Below are 25,372 nucleotides of genomic sequence, written 5' to 3'. Positions count from 1 at the left end.
ATTTCTAGATTTTCTAGTTTGTTATGTAAATCTCTATTAATGTGGCATAACATACGTGTTAATTTTTGTATGTTAAACTATCTTTCATTCTAGGAATAAATTTGCCATGTCTTTTAGGAAAGAAGTGATGTTAAGTCTGAATACACAGTAAAAGCCAAGCAACACTACTGGTATTGGAATCTCCAAAGAAGAGTGAGACTTTTTACATAATTTAATTCTTGAAGATTTCATTGGCAAAAGTAAAAACAAAAATTCTGCTCAAAATGAAGCCAAAATGTTCTGAGTATTTGCAAAACAATGTTGATACTATGAGTGGAGTTCTTAATGTTGTTGTGTTCAAATACAATGTTTGAAACATAATGAAGCTCAGTGACTTTTGCATGTAACTTTTGGATTAGAATAACAAATTTCAATGTAAGCCCATAAGATTTTATATTATTGTTATTTTTCATAGTTTAAAAATCATTGACAGAGAATAATTCCAACTAAAGCACATATTAAATCCCTGGAAAATAAATTTTGACTTAATGGGATAAGTTGTGAAAAGATGTTTTGTCACAGGAAAAAGGAAATCCTCCATTTAAAACCCTCCATGCCAGAATAAAGGAGGAGTCCCATCTTTCAGTCATTCCACTTCAGGCTTTTGATATAACTAATCCCATTTCTTCTTCTTTCCTGTTTTGGCAAGCTTTCGGAAGCAAAACAGGCAACATTTTGTGATGATAAATATCACAGCTGCCACGCAGGCCAGCAGGAATGCTATCACATCCAAAGAGTGGTACTGGATCCAGGTGAGGTTGTGAGCTGCGACCCGAAGGTGCTTGGCTCCTTTGTGGCGCATAACAAACTCAATCCAGAAGACTGCTCGATCCAGGGGCTTCATTGGTTGATCATGATGAATTCTTGATAATTTCATGGCATTCTCTTTATAGCTGAAGGATGAACATAAAGATATCAACATTAAAAGTAAATTTATTGCTTAAGCATATCAAGTCTGTGGACGGTCTTTGAAAAGTGTCATACAAATGATTCAAAGTAAGTGTCATTGAATTGACATAAAATTTGAATGTTTTAATATATGTCATTACAGAAAGTTTGGTTTTTAAATGGGAGTTTTATAATTGACAAATACCTTTACAAATGAAAAATGGAATTTTAGGTGGGAAAGTTAATGTCTTTCTAGAACAGAAAATATTGTGAGCCACTCTAAGTGCTATAAGTAAGATAGTGGAAATGGAATCTGGGAATGATCATTTTGGTATTTTCAATTTTTTAAAAAAAATTTTTTGAGACAGGATTTTGCTCCATTATATAGGCTGAGTGCAGTCACATGATCATAGCTCAGTGCAGCCTTTCCCTTTTGGTCTCAAGTAATCCTCCACCTCAGCCTCATGAGAAGCTGGGACTACAGCTGCACACTACCATCCCTGGCTATTTTTTTATTTTTTACTTTTTTAGATATGAGGTCTTGCTGTAGTACCCCTACTGGTCTGGAACTCCTGTGGTCAAGTCATTCTCCTGCCTCTGCCTCTCAAAGTGTTGGCCCTACAGGCATGAACCACTGTGCTCAGCCCATTTTGATATATTTAAAGAAGAATTGTGTCACAACTGGTGAAATGTCTCCTAACTAGTTTCTCAGCTTCTACTCTAATCTTCTGTCTTCTACCATATTTTCTTTCTACTAGCCAGAGTATTTTCTAAATTAATATCAAATTATGACACTTGCCTGTTAAGATTTCCATCTAGTTTCTTGTTACATTAAGAATAAAATCCAAATCTGTCTTTGGTCTAGAGAACTTACAAAGGCACCTACTTGTCCTAACACTTACCCCTGTACACTGTCTTCTAGAGACAATGGCCTTCTGTTGTTCTTTAAACTCCTGAAGGTGTTCTCACGTTAGCCCCTTTACACCTTTTGTCTCGTGTCTCTCTCATTGAGCATTCTTTCTTGCAACTACTTGAGGTTTGCTTCTATTTCTTTTTGAGGTTTCTCTTTAAATGATACCTCTTAGAGAGGCTTCCTGGCCACACTATAGGCACCCATAGGATTTCTCCAGTGCTTCATGCTTATTTTGCTATTTGATTTCTAGAACTTTAAAATATGCTATATATCTTCTACAATAAAACTTTGAGTGGGAAATACATAGGATAAATGTATATATACTATGTGACTATCTCAAAATTTTAAGATAATCTTAGACATTATCCCAAAATGAAGACACCAATTTATCACAAACTGCATAGAAGAACTCTCTCCTCCTGCGCCATTTTAGTCACTACTTTTGTCCTCAAATTAAGTATCAACCTGAATTCTAATATCATAGATTAATATTGATTGTTTATATAATTGAATTAAATAATACATATTCATTTCTGTCTTTGTTTAGCAGTTGTTTAATTGCACTGGTGTAAAGTATTCAGTTGATTGACAAAGACCACAGATGATCTCTTCATTTTATGATTAATGGATATTTGTGTGGTTAACATTTTTTGATCCTACTAATAATTATGGTATTAAGATATATGTATATTTTACTAGGTGTACATATTTATTCATTTTTGTTGGATGTATACTTGGAAGAATAGTTGATGAGAGAATGGCACATTTATAATTAGAATTTTTTGTTGACTGAATTTAAAAAAATATTTTTTTATTTTAAAGAATTAGAGATTGTGTTTAGTTTTCAGTTTTTGGATTTATAATTTATTTCTAGTATGACTAGAACATATAATTTTTATGAATTGAAATCTAATACAATTATTTAGCATTTATTTATGTCTCAACATATGCTCAATTCAGATAACCGTTTATTTCTCATAATCTTTTTTTTTTTTTTTTTTTGAGATAGAGTCTCTCTCTGTCACCCAGGTTTGAGTGCAATGGAGCAAACTTGGCTGACTGCAATTTATGTCTCCTGGGTTCAAGTGATTCTCATGCCTCAACCTCCCAAGTATCTGGGACTACAGATGCTCATCCCCCACTCCTGGCTAAGTTTTGTATTATTAGTGGACACAGAATTTCACCCTGTTGGCCAGACTGGTCTTGAACTCCTGTCCTCACATGATCCTCCCACCTTGGCCTCCCAAAGTGTTGGGATTACAGGTGTGAGCCACCACACCCGATCTCCATATACTCTTTTAAAAATATTTATTTTCAGTACACACACACACAACCAGAGAGATATATGGATACATATATACACATATATGTGCAATATATATAGACACACATATATAAAACATAGGTTACATTTAATTGTATACTTCAAATGTTTTATCTCCTTAAATAAAAGATTTCAAAGATCATTATTTTGTCTTTTTTTTTGGTCTGTTTAAATTTAATGTGAGTACTGGTAGGTTCACTTTTTTGTTTTTTTTTTGAGATGGAGTCTTACTCTGTCACCAGGCTGGAGTGCAGTGGCACTATCTCGGCTCACTGCAACCTCTGTCTCCTGGGTTCAGGTGATTCTCCTGCCTCAGCCTCCCGAGCATCTGGGACTACAGGTGCACATCACCATGTCCAGCTAATTTTTGTATTTTTAGTAGAGATGGAGTTTCACTCTGTTGGCCAGGAGTATGGTCTTGATCTCTTGACCTCGTGATCTGCCCTCCTCGGCCTCCCAAAGTGCCGGGATTACAGGTGTGAGCCACCGTACCTGGTCGGTTTGCATTTTTTTAAAACAGTTTTATTTTACTTTAAGTTCCAGGATACATGTGCAGAATGTGCGGGTTTGTTACATAGTTATATACATGCCATGGTGGTTTGCAGCACCTATCAACCTGTCATCTAGATGTTAAGCCCCTCATGAACTAGCTATTTGTACTGATACTCTCACTCACCTTCCATGCCCCTAGTGGCCCCAGTGTGTGTTGTTCTCCTCTCTGAGTCCGTGTATTTTCATTGTTCAACTCCCTGTTATGAGTGAGAACATGTGGTGTTTGGTTTTCTGTTCTGTGTTAGTTTGCTGAGGATAATGGCTTTGAGTTGCATCCATGTCTCTGCAACAGACATGATCTCATTCCTTTTTATGGCACATAGTATTCCATAGTGTACATGTATCACATTTAATTTTTTGAAATGTTTTTATTATACTTTAAGTTCTAGGGTACATGTGCAAAATGTGTAGGTTTGTTACATATGTATTCAAGTTCCATGTTGGTGTGCTGCACCCATTAACTCGTCATTTACATTAGATATATCTCTTAATGCTATCCCTATTCCCTCCCCCCACCCCACAAAAGGCCCCAGTGTGTGATGTTCTCCTTCCTGTATCCAAGTGTTCTCATTGTTCAGTTCTCACCTATGAGTGAGAACATACAGTGTTTGGTTTTCTGTTCTTGTGGTAGTTTGCTGAGAATGATGGTTTCCAGCTGCATCCATGTCCCTACAAAGGACATGAACTCATCCTTTTTTAAGGCTGCATAGGATTCCATGGTGTGTATGTGCCACATTTTCTTAATCCAGTCTGTCGTTTATGGACATTTGGGTTGGTTCCAAGTCTTTGCTATTGTGAATAGTGCCACAATAAACATATGCGTGCTTGTGCCTTTATAGCAGCATGATTTATAATCCTTTGGGTATATACCCAGTAATGACATGGCTGGGTCAAATGGTATTTCTAGTTCTAGATCCTTGAGGAATCACCACACTGTCTTTCACAATGGTTGAACTAGTTTACAGTCCCACCAACAGTGCAACAGTGTAAAAGTGTTCCTATTTCTCCACATCCTCTCCAATACCTGTTGTTTCCTGACTTTTTAATGATCGTCATTCTAACTGGTGTGAGATGGTATCTCATTGTGATTTTGATTTGCATTTCTCTGATGGTGAGTGATGATGAGCATTTTTTCATGTGTCTGTTGGCTGCATAAATGTCTTCTTTTGAGAAGTGTCTGTTCATATCCTTCAACCACTTTTTGATGGGGTTGTTTTTTTCTTGTAAATTTGTTTGAGGTCTTTGTAGTTTCTGGACATTAGCCCTTTGTCAGATAAGTAGATTGCAAACATTTTCTCCCATTCTGTAGGTTGCCTGTTCACTCTGAAGGTAGTTTCTTTTGCTGTGCAGAAGCTCTTTAGTTTATTTAGATCCCATTTGTCAATTTTGGCTTTTGTTGCCATTGCTTTTGTTGTTTTAGACATGAAGTCCTTGCCCGTGCCTATGTCCTGAAAGGTTTTGCCTAGCTTTTCTTCTAAGATTTTTATGACTTTAGGTCTGACATTTAAGTCTCTAATCCATCTTGAACTGATTTTCATATCAGGTGTAAGGAAGAGATCCAGTTTCAGCTTTCTACATATGGCTAGCCAGTTTTCCCAGCACCATTTATAAAATAGGGAATCCTTTCCCCATTGCTTGTTTTTGTCAGGTTTGTCAAACATCAGATGGTTGTAGATGTGTGGTATTATTTCTGAGGGCTCTGTTCTGTTCCATTGGTCTATATGTCTGTTTTGGTACCAGTACGATGCTGTTTTGGTTACTGTAGCCTTGTAGTATAGTTTGAAGTCAGGTAGTGTGAGACCTCCAGCTTTGCTCCTTTGGCTTAGGATTGTCTTGGCAATGTGGGCTCTTTTTTGGTTCCATATGAGCTTTAAATAAGTTTTTCCAGTTCTGTGAAGAAAGTCATTGGTAGCTTAATGGGGATGGCATTGAATCTATGAATTACCTTGAGCAGTATGGCCATTTTCACAATATTGATTCTTCCTATACATGAGCATAGAATGTCCTTCCATTTGTTTGTGTCCTCCTTTATTTCATTGAGCAGTGGTTTATAGTTCTCTTTGAAGAGGTCAGTCACAACTGTTCTAAGTTGGATTCCTAGGTATTTTATTTTGTTTTTGAAGAAATTGATGTATCACATTTTCTTTTTCTGGTTTATCATTGATGAGCATTTGGGTTGGTTCTATATCTTTGATATTGTAAACAGTGCTGCAATAGACATACATGTGCATGTGTCTTTATAGTAGAATGATTTATATTCCTTTGGGTATATACCAAGTAATGGGATTGCTAGGTCAAATGGTGTTTCTGGTTGTAGATCTTTGAGGAATTACCACACTGTTTTCCATGATGGGTGAACTAACTTACATTTCCACCAATCATGTAAAAGCTTTCATATTTCTCCCCAGCTTCTCCAGCATCTATTTTTTTGACTTTTTAATAATTGCCATTCTGACTGGCATGAGATTGTATCTCATAGTGGTTTTGATTTGTGTTTCTCTAATGATCAGTGATATTGAGCTTTTTTCATAAGTGTGTTGGCTGCATAAATGTCTTTTTTTTGAGAAGTGTCTGTTTAGATCTTTTGTCCACTTTTTGATGGTGTTGTTTGTTTTTTTTTCTTGTAAATTTGTTTGAGTTTCTTGTAGATTCTGGATATTAGACCTTTGTCAGAGGGATAGATTGCAAAAATGTTCCCTCATTCAGTAGTTTGTCTGTTCCCTCTGATGATAGTTTATTTTGCTGTGCAGAAGCTCTTTAGTTTAATTTGATCTCATTTGTCAATTTTGGCTTCTGTTCCAATTCTTTTTGGTGTTTGCATCATGAAATTTTTGCCCATGCCTATGTCCTGAATGATATTGCCTAGGTTTTCTTCTAGGGTTTTTATGGTTTTGGGTTTTATATTTAAGTCTTTAATCCATTTTGAGTCAATTTTTGCATAATGTGTAAGGCAGGGGTCTAGTTTCTGTTTTCTGTATATGGCTAGCTGGTTTCCCCAGCACCATTTATTAAATAGGGAATCCTTTCCCCATTTCTTGTTTTGTCAAGTTTGTCAAAGATCAGATGGTTGTAGATGTGTGGCATTATTTCTGAGGACTCTGTTCTGTTCCATTGGCCAATATCTCTGTTTTTGTTCCAGTACTATGCTGGTTTGGTTACTGTAAGGTGTAAAGAAGGGATCCAGTTGCAGTTTTCTTCATATGGCTAGCCAGTTTTCCCAACACCATTTATTAAATAGGGAATCCTTTCCCTAATTACTTGTTTTTTCAGGTTTGTTAAAGATCAGATGGTTGTAGATGTGTAGTGCTATTTCTGAGGCCTCTGTTCTGTTCCATTGGTCTATATATCTGTTTGGTACCAGTACCATACTGTTTTGGTTATGTTCTTGTAGTATAGTTTGAAGTCAGGTAGCATGATGCCTCCAGTTTTGTTCTTTTTGCTTAGGATTGTTTTGGATATACTGGCTCTTTTTTGGATATATCAAATTTAAAGTAGGTTTTTTTTTTTTTTTTTTTCTAATTCTGTGAGAAATGTCAATGGTAATTTGATGGGAATAGCTTTGAATATATAAATTACCTTGGGCAGCATGGCCATTTTTACAATATTGATTCTTTTCATCCATGGGGATGGAATGTTTTTCCATTTGTTTGTGTCCTCTCTGAATTCCTTCAACAGTGATTTCTATTTTTCCTTGAAGAGGACCTTCACGTCCTTTGTTAGGCATATTCCCAGGGATTTTATTCTCTCTGTTGCAATTGTGAATGGGAATTTGTTCATGATTTGGCTCTCTGCTTGTGTATTATTGGTGCACAGGAATTCCTGTGATTTTTGCATATTGATTTTTGTATCCTGAGGGTTTGCTAAAGTTGTTTATCAGCTTAAGTAATTTTGGAACTGAGATGAAAGGGTTTTCTAAATATAGATTTATGTCATCTGCAAACAGAGACAATTTAACTTCCTCTATTCCTATTTGAATACCCTTTATTTCTTTCTCTTGCCTGATTGCCCTAGTTCACATTTAAATCCACCATCTTATTCTATACACATATTTTATTTTCTAACTTTTTAAAAAAATTATACTTTAAGTTCTAGGGTACATGTGCACAATGTGCAGGTTTGTTACATATGTATTCATGTGCCATGTTGATGTGCTGCACCTGTTAACTCATCATTTACATTAGGTATATGTCCTAATGCTATCCCTCACCTCCCCCCCCACCCCATGACAGGCCTCAGTGTGTGATGTTCCCCTTCCTGTGTCCAAGTGTTCTCACTGTTCAATTCCCACTTATGAGTGAGAACATATGATGTTTGGTTTTCTGTCATTAACCTGTTTTATGTTTCTTTGCTTTTTAACTGTTTTTGAAGTATTTTAAATCATTTCTCGTCTTACTAATTTTTTGGTAAAGTGTTTTTAATGTATTTCCTTAGCTGGTACCACCTTACATAATAATATTATTTGTAGGACTAGTAGACTCTGAACTGATGGCAGCTGGTCTAGGCATAGCATTTTCCATATTATTTCCTTCGGATTATGGATAAATTAAGTATTACATATTTATTTCATCAATATTAAAACCTTTGTGTTTCAAAAGACATCTTCCAAAAAGTAAAAAAATCTATCTGTCCATAGTGGAAGAAAATATTTGAAAATCATATATTTGATAAGGGATTGTATCTATAAAATATAAATAATTCTTAGGAATCCATAATAAGATAAATAGAAAAATGATGAAATGTTCACAAGATTAAGACAGAAATTTATCTAAGGAATATGTGTGAATGGCCAGTAAGCACATGAAAAGATGGTTAACATCTTCAGCCATAAGGAAATGCAAGTGAAAACTATAATGAGAGACCACTTTATACACACTAGAATGGCTGTAATAGAAAGACAGGTGATAACAAGTGTGGGGAGAGTGTGAAGAAATTAGAGCCCTCATATCTAGCTGGTGGTAATGAAAAATGATGCAAATACTTTGAAAAACAGTTTAGCAGTTCTTCATGAACAACAAATTCCCATACGCCTCAGCAATTCCACTCCTAGTGTCTCCTCAAAAGAAGTAAAAATATATTTTTACACAGAAAATATGTATAACAATGTTCATAAGTGCCAAAATTGGAAAGACCTAAAATGTCTATGACCTGATAAATGGGTAATTTTGGTATAAACATATCAAAGAATATTATATAGAAATAAAAATGAATGAGTTCTGATACATCCAACAACATAAATAAAACTAAAAATGATTATGCTAAGTGAAATAAATCATTTACAGAACACCATAAATTGTATGATTTCATTTATATAAAATATGTGAAGAGAATAACCTATTGAGAAACAAAGTAAGTTGGTAGTTTTCTAGGACTAGAGGTTTATTGGGAGCAACTTCATGCATTATGAGATCATGTATGAGTTCATAAAAATGTTTCTTTAGGGTTGTGGCTTTGTAACTATGTAAACACACTAAATGTATTTAGATTTTAAATTTTAGTGAATGTTATGCTATGCACATTATAATTCACTATCAAATTTTTTAAAAGAATGGTAACAATAAAAAGAAATTTTTGAGAAAGAATAGATTCATACTTTCAGAAATTTTAGGTATTTAATTGAAATATTTTATCATATTTCTCTAGTTACATTATTTCTTTTTATTGTGTATTCTGTCATTAAAAATATTTAAAATAATTGTCTACATATCTTTAATTATTTTTATTTTATAATTCATTGCAGTCATTGGTGACCCATTAAATCTATGGGGTTGAAATGTAACTTTGAAATAACTGTCTGGTGGAAAATAGGAGCAGATTTTACATTGGTTAAATCACTTCAATCCCTTCAAAATTAGTCTCTTAAAAAAAGGTTAAAACTCATATTCACTGTTGACAAAATAATTTATAAATACCACCTGGTCACAAAATTGTAATACTCACATAGGCTCATTAATGACTGACTTCAATGCATTGAGCAAATCTCTACTTGACATGGTCCTGATGTCCACACTGAGGGCTGCTCCCTTGACTTTCATGTGAACAATGTTATCATGTTGATCCGCAAACAAGGGAATGCCCACCATAGGGATCCCATGGTAGATCGCCTCATAGATGCCATTGGTTCCACCGTGAGTTATAAAAGCTTTGGTTTTGGGATGACCTAAAAGTGGATGAATTTTAACAAAAATATTAATTGTAAGTCACAGGAATTCAATAAGAAATGCACAATATAAGGAACTTTAAGCAACAGTATTCCCTAGGTAACATTCTACCCACAAAACTGCATTGAAATTGTTTTCAAATTTCAGAGGAAGCAGCACCTACTTCTGCTGGAAAGGTAAGTGAATGCTACATGAAAAGGTCGTGGTGTGTGTGTCTTCACAGTGGAAATATAAATTTAAAAGATTGCCAGGTGAACAAAATGAAAAAGCATATTCTTAACTAAAAAATTTAAATGTGCAAAAAAGAAAAGTATAAGATTGGGTATAAAAGAACATGGTCTCTTAAGTGTTATAAAAATGCAGTCACATTTGTGTATTTAAAAATATTTAAATACCTAAAATATTTAAAATATTTAATTTTTTTTAAAGGCAGCAGAGTAGTAGGCAGCAGGCTGGAGGTAGTGCTGAGGAAGGACCGGTTACACATCATCATGAAATGTGTTATCACTTTATGATAAAGATTGGTGATTTATTCCCATAGAAAATAGAGGCACTGGTAATAGAAGAGTGTCTGTTATTTTTCAGTGCCTGTTGAAATAACCCTGCAGTAGGGGAAAGAACAGATGTAAAGCTGTAGAAATAGGAGACAGACAGAAAATCCAGGATGTTATTTAAAACCTGTGAGAGGTAATTACACATGAATAAAGAGATTTTTATTCTGACTGTAAAGAATGTGAGTGTATGTAATAAAATGCCAACTACTATAGTGTATTCTTTTTATACTAAGACTGGAAAATAAATATAAAGTAGTTAAATTTGATTTTTTTTTTTTTTAGTTTTCTGATAATAAATGTTAAATATGTTTGTTTTATGTTGAACTATTATCACTCTAATTGACTGTTACTAATATATTCAGTATTTGTTCTCCAAAGTCTTACCAAGAAGGTCATTCTGGGGTAACCACTTGTACAGTCGAGTATTGGAGCCTAAAGTATTTGGCTTCTTGCCATCAAATTTCCATAGAACCTGTTAGGGTAAGGAGAATATCTTGTTAAATGAATAGAACTCTAAAAATATAGCATGTGTCAGAATTCTGAAGAGATTAATAATCAGTTAACCCATATAAAAGATGAAAAAATAAGAACTGATGTCAAGTAATGAGAACTACTAAAATTCTGAGGTAAGTTGAATAACCACATTTAATGTCTACTTTTATAATCAAATTGGTATATAAAGAAATAATGGCGTTTCCAACATAATAGCTAGACACATGAGATTGTGAAAGGAAAATAAAATACATCTTGGCGTTCCAAAATCTATGCTAAAGAATAAAGTTAAGCTCCTCAGGGCAAACCTACCTCCCATTCTATTCAAAGTCACCGCTCCGCTCACTGAGATAAATGCATATCTAATTGCCTCACTGGAGAGGCTAATCAGAAACTCAGAGGAAGTCAACCATTTGTCTCTTATCTACCTATGACCTGGAAACCCCTTCCTTGCTTCAAGTTGCTCTGCCTTTGCTTCTAGTTGTCCCCCATTTCTGGACCAAACAACTGTTCATCTTATATGTTGATTGATGTCTTATATATCCCTAAAATGCATAAAACCAAACTGTCACTGCACCACCTTGGACACATGTCATCAGGACTTCCTAAGGCTGTGTCATGGGTGCACATTTTCAACCTTGGCAAAATAAACTTTCTAAATTAACTGAGACCTGTCTCAGATATTCAGGGTTCACATTTTGGTAACCATGAAGACATTGTGAGTGGAGGTTCCCTGACCTTTGACAAGTGTCCTATCAGTGCTTGGTACCAGCCTGAGCTAACTTTATGGCTCAAAAAAATAAGACAATTGACTAAGGTCTGGGAGCAACCCCTCCAGAGAATCCCGGATACCCCAAAATTCAATCAAGATCTAAAATTTATTTTGCTGTACAACTCCTTTTTTTTTTTTTTTTTGGAGTTTTACTTGCTTCCTACAAGAAAGGAAAGATTTCCTGTTTCCATGACAATGGAAGGCAAGTAACTCTATGAAGTTTGAGCTGCCTCCCAGGAGGGAGGATGAGTTTGAGGTTTCTTTCCTGCTTCTAGGATGGCAAAGGGCAGTTTTAGCCTGAAACCCATCCTTAGGTAAATAGCTGAATTGGGGTTTGTCTGGGTTAATGTTTAACAACTAGCCGGTCTTAATTTCTCCTTAACATTACAGTGCTTAGTGATCACATTTTTGAGAGAATGTTTTTGTACATTCCAGTATTTCTCCCGTCAGATTTGATGAACTTTACTTGACTTGATCAAATTTGAGTGAGAATTCCAAATTGTGGGTAACAAAGCCTGTCTAATTTGGCTAAATTCTATGCAGATGCAAAAGAGAAAACAAAACAAAACAAAACAAAACCTAAAAACCATGTGTTTGGTTTCTGTGTTTGCTTCCTGTCTTAAAAAAAAAAAAATGTTCTTTTGTTTACTTTTCTTCCACCCTATACTTCCTTTTGCCTTTTGCCATTTGCAGTACCAAAAATCTAGAGAAGGCTTCTAATGACTTGAACTCTTTTAAAGAATTCAGAACAAAAGCACCACTCACCCCTTTGGGGGTGTTCTGTTTTCTTTGTGGAGTTTCAAGAGTTGTGAGAAGATTTTTGCTGAGGTCCGAAGCTCTGTTTTCCTATGTTGAATGACCTGATCTCTTTGGCTTTGAGATTACCACAGATTACCTGGTACTGTGAGAGGATTTTGCTTTGGTATGTGTAATGGCAGATGAGAGTTACAAAGTAGGGAGTGGTTGAGTACAGTTTACAGGAAGTGGTATTGACCGTTGTTATGTTATTTTTTCCTCCTAGGAAGTTTTTGTTTAAGAATCCTAATTCTAGTTAGGAGATGCATTGTAAAGGGTCTCCTCTATTGTTTTTATTCCCAAAATTAATCTCAATTTGGCTTGTCTGTGGATTTGCGTGAGAAACTGAACTGTGGTTTACATAGGCAATTGAGAGACTGAGTTTTCTCACTCCAAAGAGAAAGGGCATTTGCTCCTCCCAGTCATATGTCACTCCTAAGTGAATGAGGGCCTTGTGGGAGTGTCTGGGGGTTGACCCCCTACGACATGGAGGGACCCTGCAGAGAAATCCCCAACAAAAATTAACTTTTTTAAAAAAGGCTAGTCCAGGAAACACATATTAGGGTGGATCACCCCATATTTTGAGCCCTCTCAGAGATCATAGACCTCTGGAGAGAGAAAATGAGACATGTAAGAGGGTGGAAACAACTCAGTGGTGACACACTGTGGAGTACTGCCCACAAGAAACACACATTGATTCACCACATGTAAACCCTAGGCCACAGCTCAGTTCCTCCTTTTAAGAAAAAAAGTGGGAAACAATCTAAGAATGAGGAGAAAGCAAGAAGAATGACCCCCTGATATCTCTCGGTAGGTTTTATGACACCTGTACTTGGCAGAGTTTATGTAAAATGAAGGTAATATGGTCTTTGTGCACATATACACTAAGAACCCTAAAGTTGTCCTGCAAACTATAGAGTTCCTAAATTCTCTCTTTTAAAAAAATTTTCTTTTCTTCTTGCTTTAAATTTGCTTTTATTTTTCTATTAAGATAAAAACCACTGTTTGGATTCAACAGGCTTTTGTCTGCAAGCTGGTGAATTTTTTTTTATCTCATGGCTAAAGTTCTGAAGTAAAAGCCATAGAATCTTTTGTGTATGTGTGTGTATATGTGTTTGCATATATTTAAAAGGCCATTATACTTTCTATAATTTATGTTTAATTGGCAAGTAAATCTATTTGATTTTCCTTCTAGCACACCAATTTTTTTCTCTCTGTACCTTATGATGTAAATTTTGTTTTTTGATTTTCACCTGAAGGGTTTCTTTTAATATGCAAATGTAAGAGTATTTAGCTTACAACTGCCTATGGTGATCAAGTATTCATACAGATTACCTATTGAAACAGTTTATCAAGAATTTGAAAGTTTAATATGGCAAAAAGTAGTTTTTATATATCTATAAGATGTACTTCTGTTGGCATGCTTAATACATCTATGTATTTATGTGTTTTGTACACAATGTTTTACTACTGAAAATATATAAAAGAGCTCTAATTGGCTTAAGAAAATAAAAGTGCTTGAATTAAATACTTTGCCAGAAAGAAAGACTAGTCAAATGCTTTTTCAAGTTTATGTAACTTAAATACAATCTTTTATAAATAAGATAACTTTACAATTATATAATACCAGAAATATCTTAAGAACTGCCAGCATACATTTTTGTTTGCATTTATTAATCAAGCAATTTCATACTTATTCTTGCCAAATACTTTAAGTTGTCAAAATTTGACATAGGGGTTACAAAACTGTAACCAATCTCAAAGCAGAATGATCTTTGTCTAATTTTTAATAAATAAGACATTAATAATTGGTTTAATGAAAATAGCTACATATTGAATTAAGTTAGATTATCATAACTTCTAATCTTGCAGCCTTAAGCAATCTAGTCCACAGGCAGTAAGGTTTGTTTTGGGAAAAGACTGTTATCATTTTTTATTTCAAAGCTAAACTATAAACTAAGTTCCTCCCTAAGTTAGTTTGGCCCACATCCAGAAATGAACATGAACAGCTGGGAGGTCAAAAGCAAGATGGAGTTAGTTAGGTCAGATATTTTTCATTGTCTCAGTTATAATTTTGCAATGGCAATTCCATAAATTTAAATGATGAGTATCACAGGTTTCATAAATAATCTAGGTAAATGACTAAATAAAGTAATTAGGTAAATGTGATGGGATAAATACTTGTAGACAAACTCATAATTTAGAATCTAAAGTTATATTAAATTAAATAATAGATATTTCATTGTTTGGGTATTTTTCAAAAAAAATTGGTAGGAAAACATTCTTTCTAAAAAATAGTGTGTATTTTTTTAAAAAAGGTGAAGAAGTGTTGTCTAAATCAAAGCTTATTTAAAAGTTATATATAAAACAAGGTAAAAAAGGAAGCAGGAAATAAGAGAGATGTAAAGAAAATTATAAAAGTAAAAAGCTTTTTTTTCTTTGTAAAATGCTTGAAGAGAAATAATTTTATATGAGCAAGAATCTTGTATGGTAAATTTAGTTCTAGAATAAAATTATCAGTTGTATAAGAAAGAAGGATGTTCAGGACAAACCAGAAAGTCCAAGCATATCATGAATGATCTGTGTAAGTCACAATAAGAAGATTTAAAAAACTTTTGTATGATCAAGTTGTCTATAATTAATGGTCTTTCTACAGATTGGGCTTGATGTAAATAAAAGCACTATGACTAAATAATTGGTTAGGATAATAAAATTTTCTTAAGGGATTGATTTACTCTTAAAATATTATAAGAGATTTTATTTTTTTTAAGCCAAAGTTTAACTTTTATTGCATCTCACTGTTTTTGGTTTTCTGTCCCCTTTTGAAGGGCGTGAAATAGTAACACTCTTCTTCAACTAATTTTCAACTGATATAAGTTTTTTTCCTCAAGTTCTGTTTGTTGTGGCATAATGCTAACAGTGTTTTCTGAAAGCTATTCAACTCCTCAAGGTTCAGGGACTATCATAGAAGAGGTGGGTGTGGGAGATTGCAAGAACTGATACTGAGTGATAAAATAAGTTCAGTTTATCTATAAATTAATCATAAACATCAAAGGCACACTAATGCATGACCAACATATGGGCCCCCATGTCAGATTAACAAGGTTTTCTTGAAGAATAAACTGACTTGTTAATAAAGATTATAAAGGTTATGAAAGGCTCAGGAAAGTTATATCTTATGGTCAATATTATAATTTTATAGATTGTTCATAAAAGTTTGAAAAACAAACTTATTTGACTTCATGCTGTTTTATTAGGGCTTATTGTTTGGAAAATTGAGTCTCCTCTCTCAAAAGATGAAGATTTTTGTCTTTTTTTGAAATCCGTGAGTTACCACTTTAGTCAAATGAATGATTTCTTTTACCTGTGATATCAAGTGTTTTAAACCTTTGATATTTGACAAATTTTCCAAAATCAAATTATAAATTATGTTTTTTTCTGATCTAAGTAATCCTGTAAGTTATTAGTTTCCCTAAAGTCCAAAAATGACATAATTTGGCTTATATGGTATAAAAATCATATAGGAAACATTGTCAAATATGAAATGGTGTTTGGTCTTTTTGAGCTATATTTATATAAATATGTTGCTGGTATGTCTTCCAAAATTATGGGAAACTTCTATAATTCTGATATGACTTAGTGTGTACATTATCAGTAATAATTATATTTGTTATGTTAAATTAGTGTGTGCCACAGAGGTAACAAATTTCCTTGTCCATTATGTCTTTGACTGAGGCTGCTCTAAAATTTTGTCATCCACTGACAATTGTTGTCTCACTTTGGTCCTCTTTAGAAGGTCGTTTTATAATCAGCTATAAAATTCTAACAGGTGCTCTTGAATAAAAGTTTTTATAATTTTGGAGGTTGTGACATTAGAATAGAAGAAAAATTTTCAGGACTCATGGAGAACTAAAATATTCATGAATATGAAGCAGAACAGGAATTAACTTACATGGACTGAACTAATAGAAAACAAGTAATCTTTTTGACTTTGCTTAAAACATTGCTGATCCTTTGTTTTTTTTTTTGTTTTTTTTTTGTTTTTTTTTTCCCCCACACTCTTCTCCTGCCTCAGCCTCCCGAGTAGCTGGGACTACAGGTGCTGGCCACCTCGCCCGGCTAGTTTTTTGTATTTTTTAGTAGAGACAGGGTTTCACCATGTTCGCCAGGATGGTCTCGATCTCCTGACCTCGTGATCCGCCCGTCTCGGCCTCCCAAAGTGCTTTCTTTGTTTTTTAGAGTCAGCAAGGAATCTTTTTTTTGAGCTATTAACAGCTTTTAGCAATTTAATATACTCCTATGAACAAAATTTAGAACATATTTGCTTCCCTCTACCTGATTTCTTCAGAATTTGGAAACTATTTGTGAGTATTTTTTACTTTTGTCAATACAGTTATTTGCATAAGTGCAATAATTATCTATTTTCATTTATAACAAAACACAATTGGAGAAACTGGTTATTTTACCAAGGCTTTCACTGGAATGGTGTGCTTTCCTTTAGGGAATCAAACTTGACTTATGGAGCCAAGAAAAGCCTCTTGGGAAAACTGGCCTCATACCTTCATCTATAAGGGTTCCTTACCTGTGGTAAGCAAAGAATGTAACTTTCTGACAGGCCCAGGAGCTTCAAGTTTATTTTGAAACCCCAAGAGTATAGGAATTCACCCAACCCATAGGTATTTGATGGTACAAATCTATGGCTTGTCTCAGCTTTAAAAAAGTCCTATCTGGGATTCTTTCTATAAGACAAAGTTCCATCAAAGCCACGTTAAAAGCCTATGTAAATAAAAAATTATTCTTCCTCCTCTATATACAAATAATCAGCCAAGTATAATAAAGCAAATCAGTTCTACCATGGTTTGTCTTTAGTCTTTAGTCAAATTGGGAAACTGAAGAGAGAAAAATTACGTTTCCAAAATTACAGTACACCTGTTGTTAGATTCTAGTCTTGCCTAATGTTTTTTTCAATTTTTAATACAGAATTGTCTACAGTTTGGACTGCATTCTAATTTTTCATGGCTACAAGTCTTCAAGATAGTGTCTTCAGATTTTTTTCCTCCCCCTCTCACCATCTTTCCTAATTTGGAGTCACTGTAAACTAAGCCACGCTTTCATAAAGCCCTACAAATCAAGCTAGACAACCTAAACTTCAGAAGAAAATGACAGCAACCAATTTACATACATAATCCACTTTCATACCTGCCTACTGATTTATGGGCTTCAGAGTAATGTGGCCTATATTAATTTTATAGAATTGTTCTTCTGTTTGTTTTTGTTTTTCTCCCTTCCTTCCTTTATTTTGTCTTCATAGGACATGAGACTTCACAACCTACTAAAAATGAACTTTCCTAATAACTCAGGACCTGCTTGTCTAGGAATAAATCATCCTTGCCATTAGATATCAGATGAAAACCTTACTTCAGAGACTTATTTTCTTCTAAAATGCTTTCTCTAAAAGATTTTTTTTTTTTTTTTTTTTTTTTTAAAAAGGGGGGAAATATAAAAGGAAAATAAGCCTTGGGGCCCCTGAGTCACTAAGCTAATCACTGCCTCCCATTCTATTCAAAGTCATCCCTCTGCTCACTGAGATAAATGCATATCTGATTGCCTCCTTTGGAAAGGCTAATCAGAAACTCAAAGGAATTCCTCCTCCCTGCTTTAAGTTGGCAAAATAAACTTTCTAAATTTACTGAGACCTGTCTCAGATATTTGGGGTTCACAAGATTATCAATGAAATATTCAAATATTTAAGAATTTTTAGACAGTCTTAATTCTAGTAAAAAAAGTAGCAAATTAGTAATAATCTATACCTTTATTTTACATACTTCATACTAGCTGTAATCTTCCAAATTTAATATAAATTTATTAATTTTTGAGTGATATGAGAAGAATTTACTTATATCCACTTTTCTACTAATCATAAGTTATTTTATAAATTTGACATCATTGATTACAAAAGACTAAATCTTTAAACTGAGCCTATGGTGAGAAATAAATCAATGCTACATATGTAGTATGTGTAATTTCTTTTAATTTGCTAATTATCAAGTGCTACTTTCAAGAAAAATTTCAATTGGCAGCATTTTACACAAATTCAGACTATTATCAGTATTGCTACTTTTGTAAATGCTAACAGTGTAGGAAAAAGGAGCCCATTGATAATTCGTGATTAACAATACAGACGCTGAAAATGTATAAAATTGTATTTTGTTACATTTAGCTTAACTGATCATTCACACTTAGATTATGCCCTGGATAACATCGATGGCACTGATATATTATCAGTTATAGCCAGTCATTACCGTGACTAGTACCAAACTAAGGTACTGATTTCAGAATTCCCAAGCAGTCTTTATAAACCGGAGTAGAATTTACAAATGTTGACCTTGTATTTGATATGAGAGTGTTAAAATAACTGTGTTTTCAGCAAAAACTTCCATAGGTCAATCAGAGAGGGCTATGTGAGATAAGAAACTAAAGCGTAAATTGAAAATACACAAAGATTGCAGGTATATCCTATAGATTAGAAAATAAGTTCCTACCATGTTTATTTATATTTCCTGCTCCTTCCTCAATCTGGAGAAGGTACTAATCTGATTCTTAAAGCATAGTCTTTGTTGGGCCCATTTAATAATGCACACATTCTCCCCTAAAAGCAGGATTCTATCTCCATTCTTTCCATTACATTTTTCTGCTTAAGACATTAGCAGCACCCAAGCCAGCAGATCAGACAAGTTTTTCTTTTTCTCTAAATCTACTTGGCTAGGTGGGTACCTCCAGAGTAGTGGTTTGTCTGACTAGGACATTCTTTCACTGAGTGGCACCCTGAACAGAACACTAAATAGACCTATTCCAATGCATGGGAAGTAAAAGCAGCCAGATTGCTTGGTAAGCCGAAGATGTATGATGCATTTCAAACTTTTTTCAATACCTGCTTATTGTTATTGTGATCTAGAGTAGCTTATTAAAATGTAACTGCTTTTTGATAATATCTACAGTATATACAGTACCTTCTAAAATCCTGTAAACCAGAGGGAGCAAATAACAGGGCAGAATTTAGTGATTTCTATGTACATGCCTACAATACCATGATAATACCAAACTTCACTAGCAACTCTTAAATATATTTCCTTCTGATCACAATATTAATGCCAACATTATTATCAACCAAAATCCCTCTCTTTATGATTTTAAGATCTTCCATATATGTTTTTGTTTTGAACAGATGTCTGAGATAATTAGAACTGTATATGTTTTTGTTTTGAACAGATGTCTGAGATAATTAGAACTATCATAGCAGTTAAATTTTCAGGCAGAACATTTCTGTAATAGACTCTTGAAGAGTTAACAGATTCATTTAGGAGCCACCCACAATTAAGGCACTTTATCTAACCTTTTGAGGGATCTGGGCAAGGGCTGATGCAATCATGTTGGCCCTTTCTTCTGACATGTTACTGATCATCGACCCCAGAGAAAACACCACAACACCATTTTCTCCAGAGCTCTGGACAAACTCTTCCATTTCCTGTGAAGAAAGAATTTGTTCTATCAGAAAAGAGCAACAGCACAGAAAACACTATTGACAGGATTGTTACAAACATCTAAGAAGAGAAAGTCAGAAGCTATTGGAGTAATTTTTTTAAACTGACCCAATTATCCAGTTTCTTTGAAAGATGTCTAATATAACATATATGGAAACTTTTATGCAAATTTGTGTAAATATGTTTGCATATGCATGTATGTATGTGTGTGTAGGGAAGAATGAAACAAAGCTGTGACACTGCAGTAGGAGGAGATAATGCTAGAAAATATTACACCCAGACTCTTTATTTATAATATTATAATTACTAACATAGGTTATTGGAAGGTGGCTTTACTTGGCTTTAATTGTATTTTTTTTTTTTTTTGTAGTTCTACTAAATTTCTTGTGTTTATTTGGTACAGTTTTATTTTATTTTATTTTTTCTGTTCAGTTCTTTTAGTTAGGAGTCATTGGAGCCATTACATGACTATGAGCAATGAGGAAAAGTTAGTTACAATAAGAATGACTTTATATCTACGTTTCTTTAGCTTCTTTAGCTCTGTAACCCTTAATATTTCACTTACAGTTAGAGTTTCCTAGACTTACCCTACTACCACTCACTACCCCTGACCCCCCCGCCCCCAACAAAAAAACCTTAGAAGCTGAAGTATAAGAATCACTGACATTCAGCAGTCTGGTATTGTGGTTTGGAATTTCTGGGAAATAGTTCTGAGAATTCCATTTATAATACAGTATTATATACTATATAGTTACATAATTGAGTGATCTTATTTCTCAGGTCATTGTTTAGGTATAACTCTGACATCTTTTGTCCTGATATTACACTGTGAAATTGATGTGCTGATTGGTAACTGAATGTGAGGGACCCTCATCATCACTTTGCTGTGTCTCACAGGGCGCAGTTGCATCACAGTGGGAGAGGTCACCAGGCCTTTCTCCAGTGGAGACCTACTCACCCTGTAGAGTAGCTCCCTCACACTATATGAAGCTCCTGGTGAATATGTGTTTGCTTAGAAATGATTGAGAATTATTCTGACTTGTGTTTCCTAATGTGTTCCTGTTTTTAAACTTAAATCCATTCTAATTCCACATCGCTCAGTGTATTCTCTCTCTCTCTCTCTCTCTCACACACACACACACACAAAGAGAGAGAGAGAGAGAGAGAGAAAGAGGAAAATAAATGTAGACCCATACATTTCCTGGATATCATATCAAAATTGTATACCCATCTTCTTGTTGCTGTTGTCCCATTTGTTCTAAATTCTTTTTTTCTCAGTAAAATAATGACCAACCCCTTCTATCATAACAAATATACTTTCTGGTCCTAATCATTGGGGTAAATTTCTTTATAAAACTGTTTACAAATAATAAAAAAAAAGAAATTTTAAAGTATGTCAGTGCAGACCAAATATTGGTATTTTTGAAAAATGTAATTTAACTTTATGACATCTTTTTTTTTTTTTTTTTTTTTTTTGAGATGGAGTCTTGCTCTGTCATCCAAGCTGGAGTGCAATGATGCAATCTTGGCTCACTGCAACCTCTGCCTTCTGGGTTCAAGCAATTCTCCTGCTTCATCTTCCTGAGTAGCTGGGATTAAAGACACCTACCACCACAACTGGCTAATTTTTCTGTCTTTAGTAGAGGCATGTTTCACCATCTTGGCCAGGCTGGTCTTGAACTCCTGACCTTGTGATCCACCCACCTTGGCCTCCCAAAGTGCTGGGATTACAGGCGTAAGCCACTGCACCAGGCCTGACATCAGTTTTAATTGGAGAGTCAGTGTATGGCTATTAGAGATAATTCTCTAGGCATCCAGGAACTCAGTGCAATTGCAGTTGCCTGTAGCACATTTAATGTAACTTGAGTTCAATGTTTTGTCTCATTCACTGCAAAAGCCTTCTTCATCCACCCAGTATTGAAATAATAAAATATCTGTTTATAAACAGATTAGCACTGATCTCATTCTGTGATGTCTTTAGGAAAGTAATGGTAAAAGAAGATCAATGTAAGTAGTCTTGTAAAAGTGTGAAAATTTAGAAAAAGAAAATAATTTTACCCATATCTCTGTCTAGAGATATCACCAACTTAAAATGAGTACCATTTCATTATAGTTTTAATTCTATTTATATAACTCAATGTACATACATGATGCTTATTTAGAAAATTTTAATCTCATTGCATATGCCTTTTCATCTTACAAAAAATTGTGATCTTGTTCTACTCATCATTTTGTTTCTTAGTTTCCAGCTATACCTGTACTATGGTTGACAGTGTAATTAAACATTTTTTTTGAAAGAAGGATTGTGATAGCATGGCATGCACATTGTGTAAGTTTTTAACCATTTCTTAATATAAGATATTTGAATTATTTCCAGAGATTTTTAAGTGAATATTTGCTACTAATATTGAATCTTACCATCATGATTTATTCTCTGTACAGTTTCATGTGAATATATCATAAAGGAAATGCCTATAGGCATTTTTAACCAACCCTTTTTTCAAAATCTCCCTAGTAATCCTCTTCAGTCTTTAATGATAATAACATTCACATACTTGTGATAGTGTAGATATATATAATTTTCTAATGGCCAGTCCTTTTTTTTTGGCCTCCCATATTCCCCCTCACTCTGAGTTAAACACTCTGAATGAAAAATATCCTGCCATTCCTTCTGAAAATGTCAAGCAAACAAATCAAACAGGAATACATTACCTTAGGCAGGGGTTTGGCTGGTTTACAGTGAAGTCCTCCAACAAAATCAACATTTGGTAAGAATGGGCGAGGAAATTCAAAATCCCAATAGGTTCGAATGAGCCACATTTCAGCTTTCCTCATTGTCTCAAATAATGTAGTGGGTCTTCCTAATGGAAAAAACAAAACAAAACAAAAGGTAGCTAACACAAGAATTGTTATTTGAATATGCAGGTATTTTCCTGAAAGGACTTGGAATGACACACCAAAAGATATATAAAATGTCTGTGCATTGATAAAATATATACATACATTTATATATAGTCATAATTTAATTTTTATGTATTGCATATGTTGCTCATATGCATATACAAGGAAGGCAAAGTATTCAGAGATCTGTAAGAAGATCTCTGAATCTTCTTACATCTTTAATGTAACATCAGTATATTTTACATCTTTAATGTAACATCAGTATATTCACAATCATAAATAATTATTAAAATAAGTCATTAATATGGTTTGGCTGTCCCCACGCAAATATCCTCTCATCTTGAATTATAATCCCCAAATTCCCATGTGTCCAGGGAGGGACCAAATGGCAGCTGATGGGATAATGGGGTGAATTCCTCCATGTTGTTTTCATGATATTGAATGAGTTCTCATGAGATCTGATAGTTTTATAAGTGTCTGGCATTTCCCCTGCTTGCACCTCTCTCTCTTGCCGCTAAGTGAGAAGATCCAAGCTTGCTTCCCCTTAGCCTTTCGCCATGATTCTCAGTTTCCTGAGGCATCCCAGCCATGTGGAAGCATGAATCTATTAAACTTCTTTTCTTTATAAATTACCCAGTCTCAGGTATTTCTTTATAGCACTGTGAGAATGGACTAATGTAGCCACTAAGAACTTAAATACACATTTGTCTTCTCTCTGAAGCTGCAATAGTAACAAATATACATTTAGATAACTCTTTCAGTTCCACAATTAATTCATCTTACCCATGAAAACAGCTTTCCAGGAAGTACTCTAGTCTCTACAATTTATTAAGCTAGTTCCTTGATCCTTGGTTCTCCAAGTAAACCATGAGATTTTTTAGAGTAACACTGAAATCTTCATACTACTACATCTTGGTTCATCTTAAGATCTTACTATAATTAGATTTTTAAAATAAATACATTTACAAATGAGAACTAAAAATTTTTCAGAATTTATCGACACAGAGATATGTGCTCTTCTTTAACTTGGCCTATATTTTGTTTGATGGAGAGATGCAGTTTAATAAAATACAGATTGAAACTTAGATGTTCGCTTTCAACAAGATTTCAGATTTTGAAAGAAATAATTGTCAAGCTGTTAGTGAAGGAATGTATAAACATTAGAAATCTCAAGTTTTAGGCTTCTGTTTCTGGAGTAGAGTCACTATATTTCTCAACTGTGAAGGAATTCTTGTTATGTGAAAAAATTTTAATTTCTAAATGAGAAAACTGAGGTACTCAAAGAGAAACAAATTCCTCAATCCTGCATTGCTAATTTTTCTAGAAATATGTGTAAATACTAAATTTATATGTCTGCCTTCATGAAGATTTTTTTGAGGTATCTATTGACCTTTTTTTAAAGATGAAAAAATGTATAGCAAAATGATATGTGATGAAATCATAAGCGCTTTACATTGAAGGTTTATGATTCTTTGGGTGCCCTGTAGTAGTGATGGTCCCAGGTTCTAATTGATTCTATAAGGTCAACATTCTATAATATTTTTGAGATTGATAGATCATCTTACATTTGCAATTTGTAATTTCCCTTAAAAACACTATCTTCTGACATAGTATTTGTATAAGCTCACCTTCAAAGGCACAGAAAAGTTAGGACTTAATAAGCACTAATTGGACACATGACTTACCTAGAACTTCACTGTAAAACTGGTCCCACTTCTTTATATCATGTATTTGAAACCAAAAGTCAAAATAAAGCTTATGTATCATATTTTTTATCCTCTCTGTGAAAGTCATTTGATCACTTAATTCTGACATAACAACAGGTACATAGGAAGGAGGGAACAGAAATCCTCCACCATTCTTCTCAAATGTGTAGCCAACAGTGAAGCGGAGGCTGTACACAAAGGGTATGTTAAATAGCTCAGCCAGTAGCTCCCCACAGGGATTAAGGGCATCTGCCAGAATGACATCAAACTTTGTCTCTTTTAGTTTTGTCATAAGTTTCTTGTTCAAAACTGCATCTTTACAGAGCTTTTCACTATAGTAATAATATTCCCAACACAATTCTTGTAGTTTGGAAAAATACGACAAAAATGTACTGTTTGAAATACTATATGTCCAAATATCTAGCAGTTTCATAAGAGAATCTTCCATATCATTTTTAGTTAAAGATGTAGGATAAACTTCAAATTTAATAGCAGATGATTTACTGTCATTGACAAAAGTAGAAGCCGAGGATGTCAACACAGTCACCTCATGACGTCTCCGAACAAGCTCTTCCAGGATTGTCTTCATATTTATCCAATGGCTGTATTCTGTGGGCCACACCAGCACCTTTCCACAACTCCCAGAGCTAAAATAACAACTGAGTTGTAACAGCAGAAAGACTGACGTCCATTTCAGAGACATCCTGGTCTCATGCAATCCTTCTTTTCCAGTTGCT

General features: G+C 34.2%; 1 protein-coding gene across 1 annotated transcript; it reads right to left on the bottom strand.

The window, feature by feature from the left end:
• Window positions 1-196: 196 nt before the first annotated feature.
• UGT2B20 (UDP-glucuronosyltransferase 2B20-like) lies at window positions 197-25,372 on the bottom strand. The gene is made up of 6 exons (XM_045392538.2): window positions 24,615-25,372; window positions 22,741-22,889; window positions 19,881-20,012; window positions 10,813-10,900; window positions 9,654-9,873; window positions 197-932 (listed from the first exon to the last, which is right to left on the bottom strand). Exons 1-6 carry the CDS (start codon window positions 25,336-25,338, stop codon window positions 653-655), a joined length of 1,593 nt encoding a protein of 530 aa, XP_045248473.2. The 5' UTR covers window positions 25,339-25,372; the 3' UTR covers window positions 197-652.

Source organism: Macaca fascicularis, chromosome 5 (genome assembly GCF_037993035.2).
Source record: "Macaca fascicularis isolate 582-1 chromosome 5, T2T-MFA8v1.1".
NCBI lineage: Eukaryota > Metazoa > Chordata > Mammalia > Primates > Cercopithecidae > Macaca > Macaca fascicularis.
Note: the sequence above shows the minus strand (reverse complement) of the source record. Positions and strands in the feature narration are given on the sequence as shown.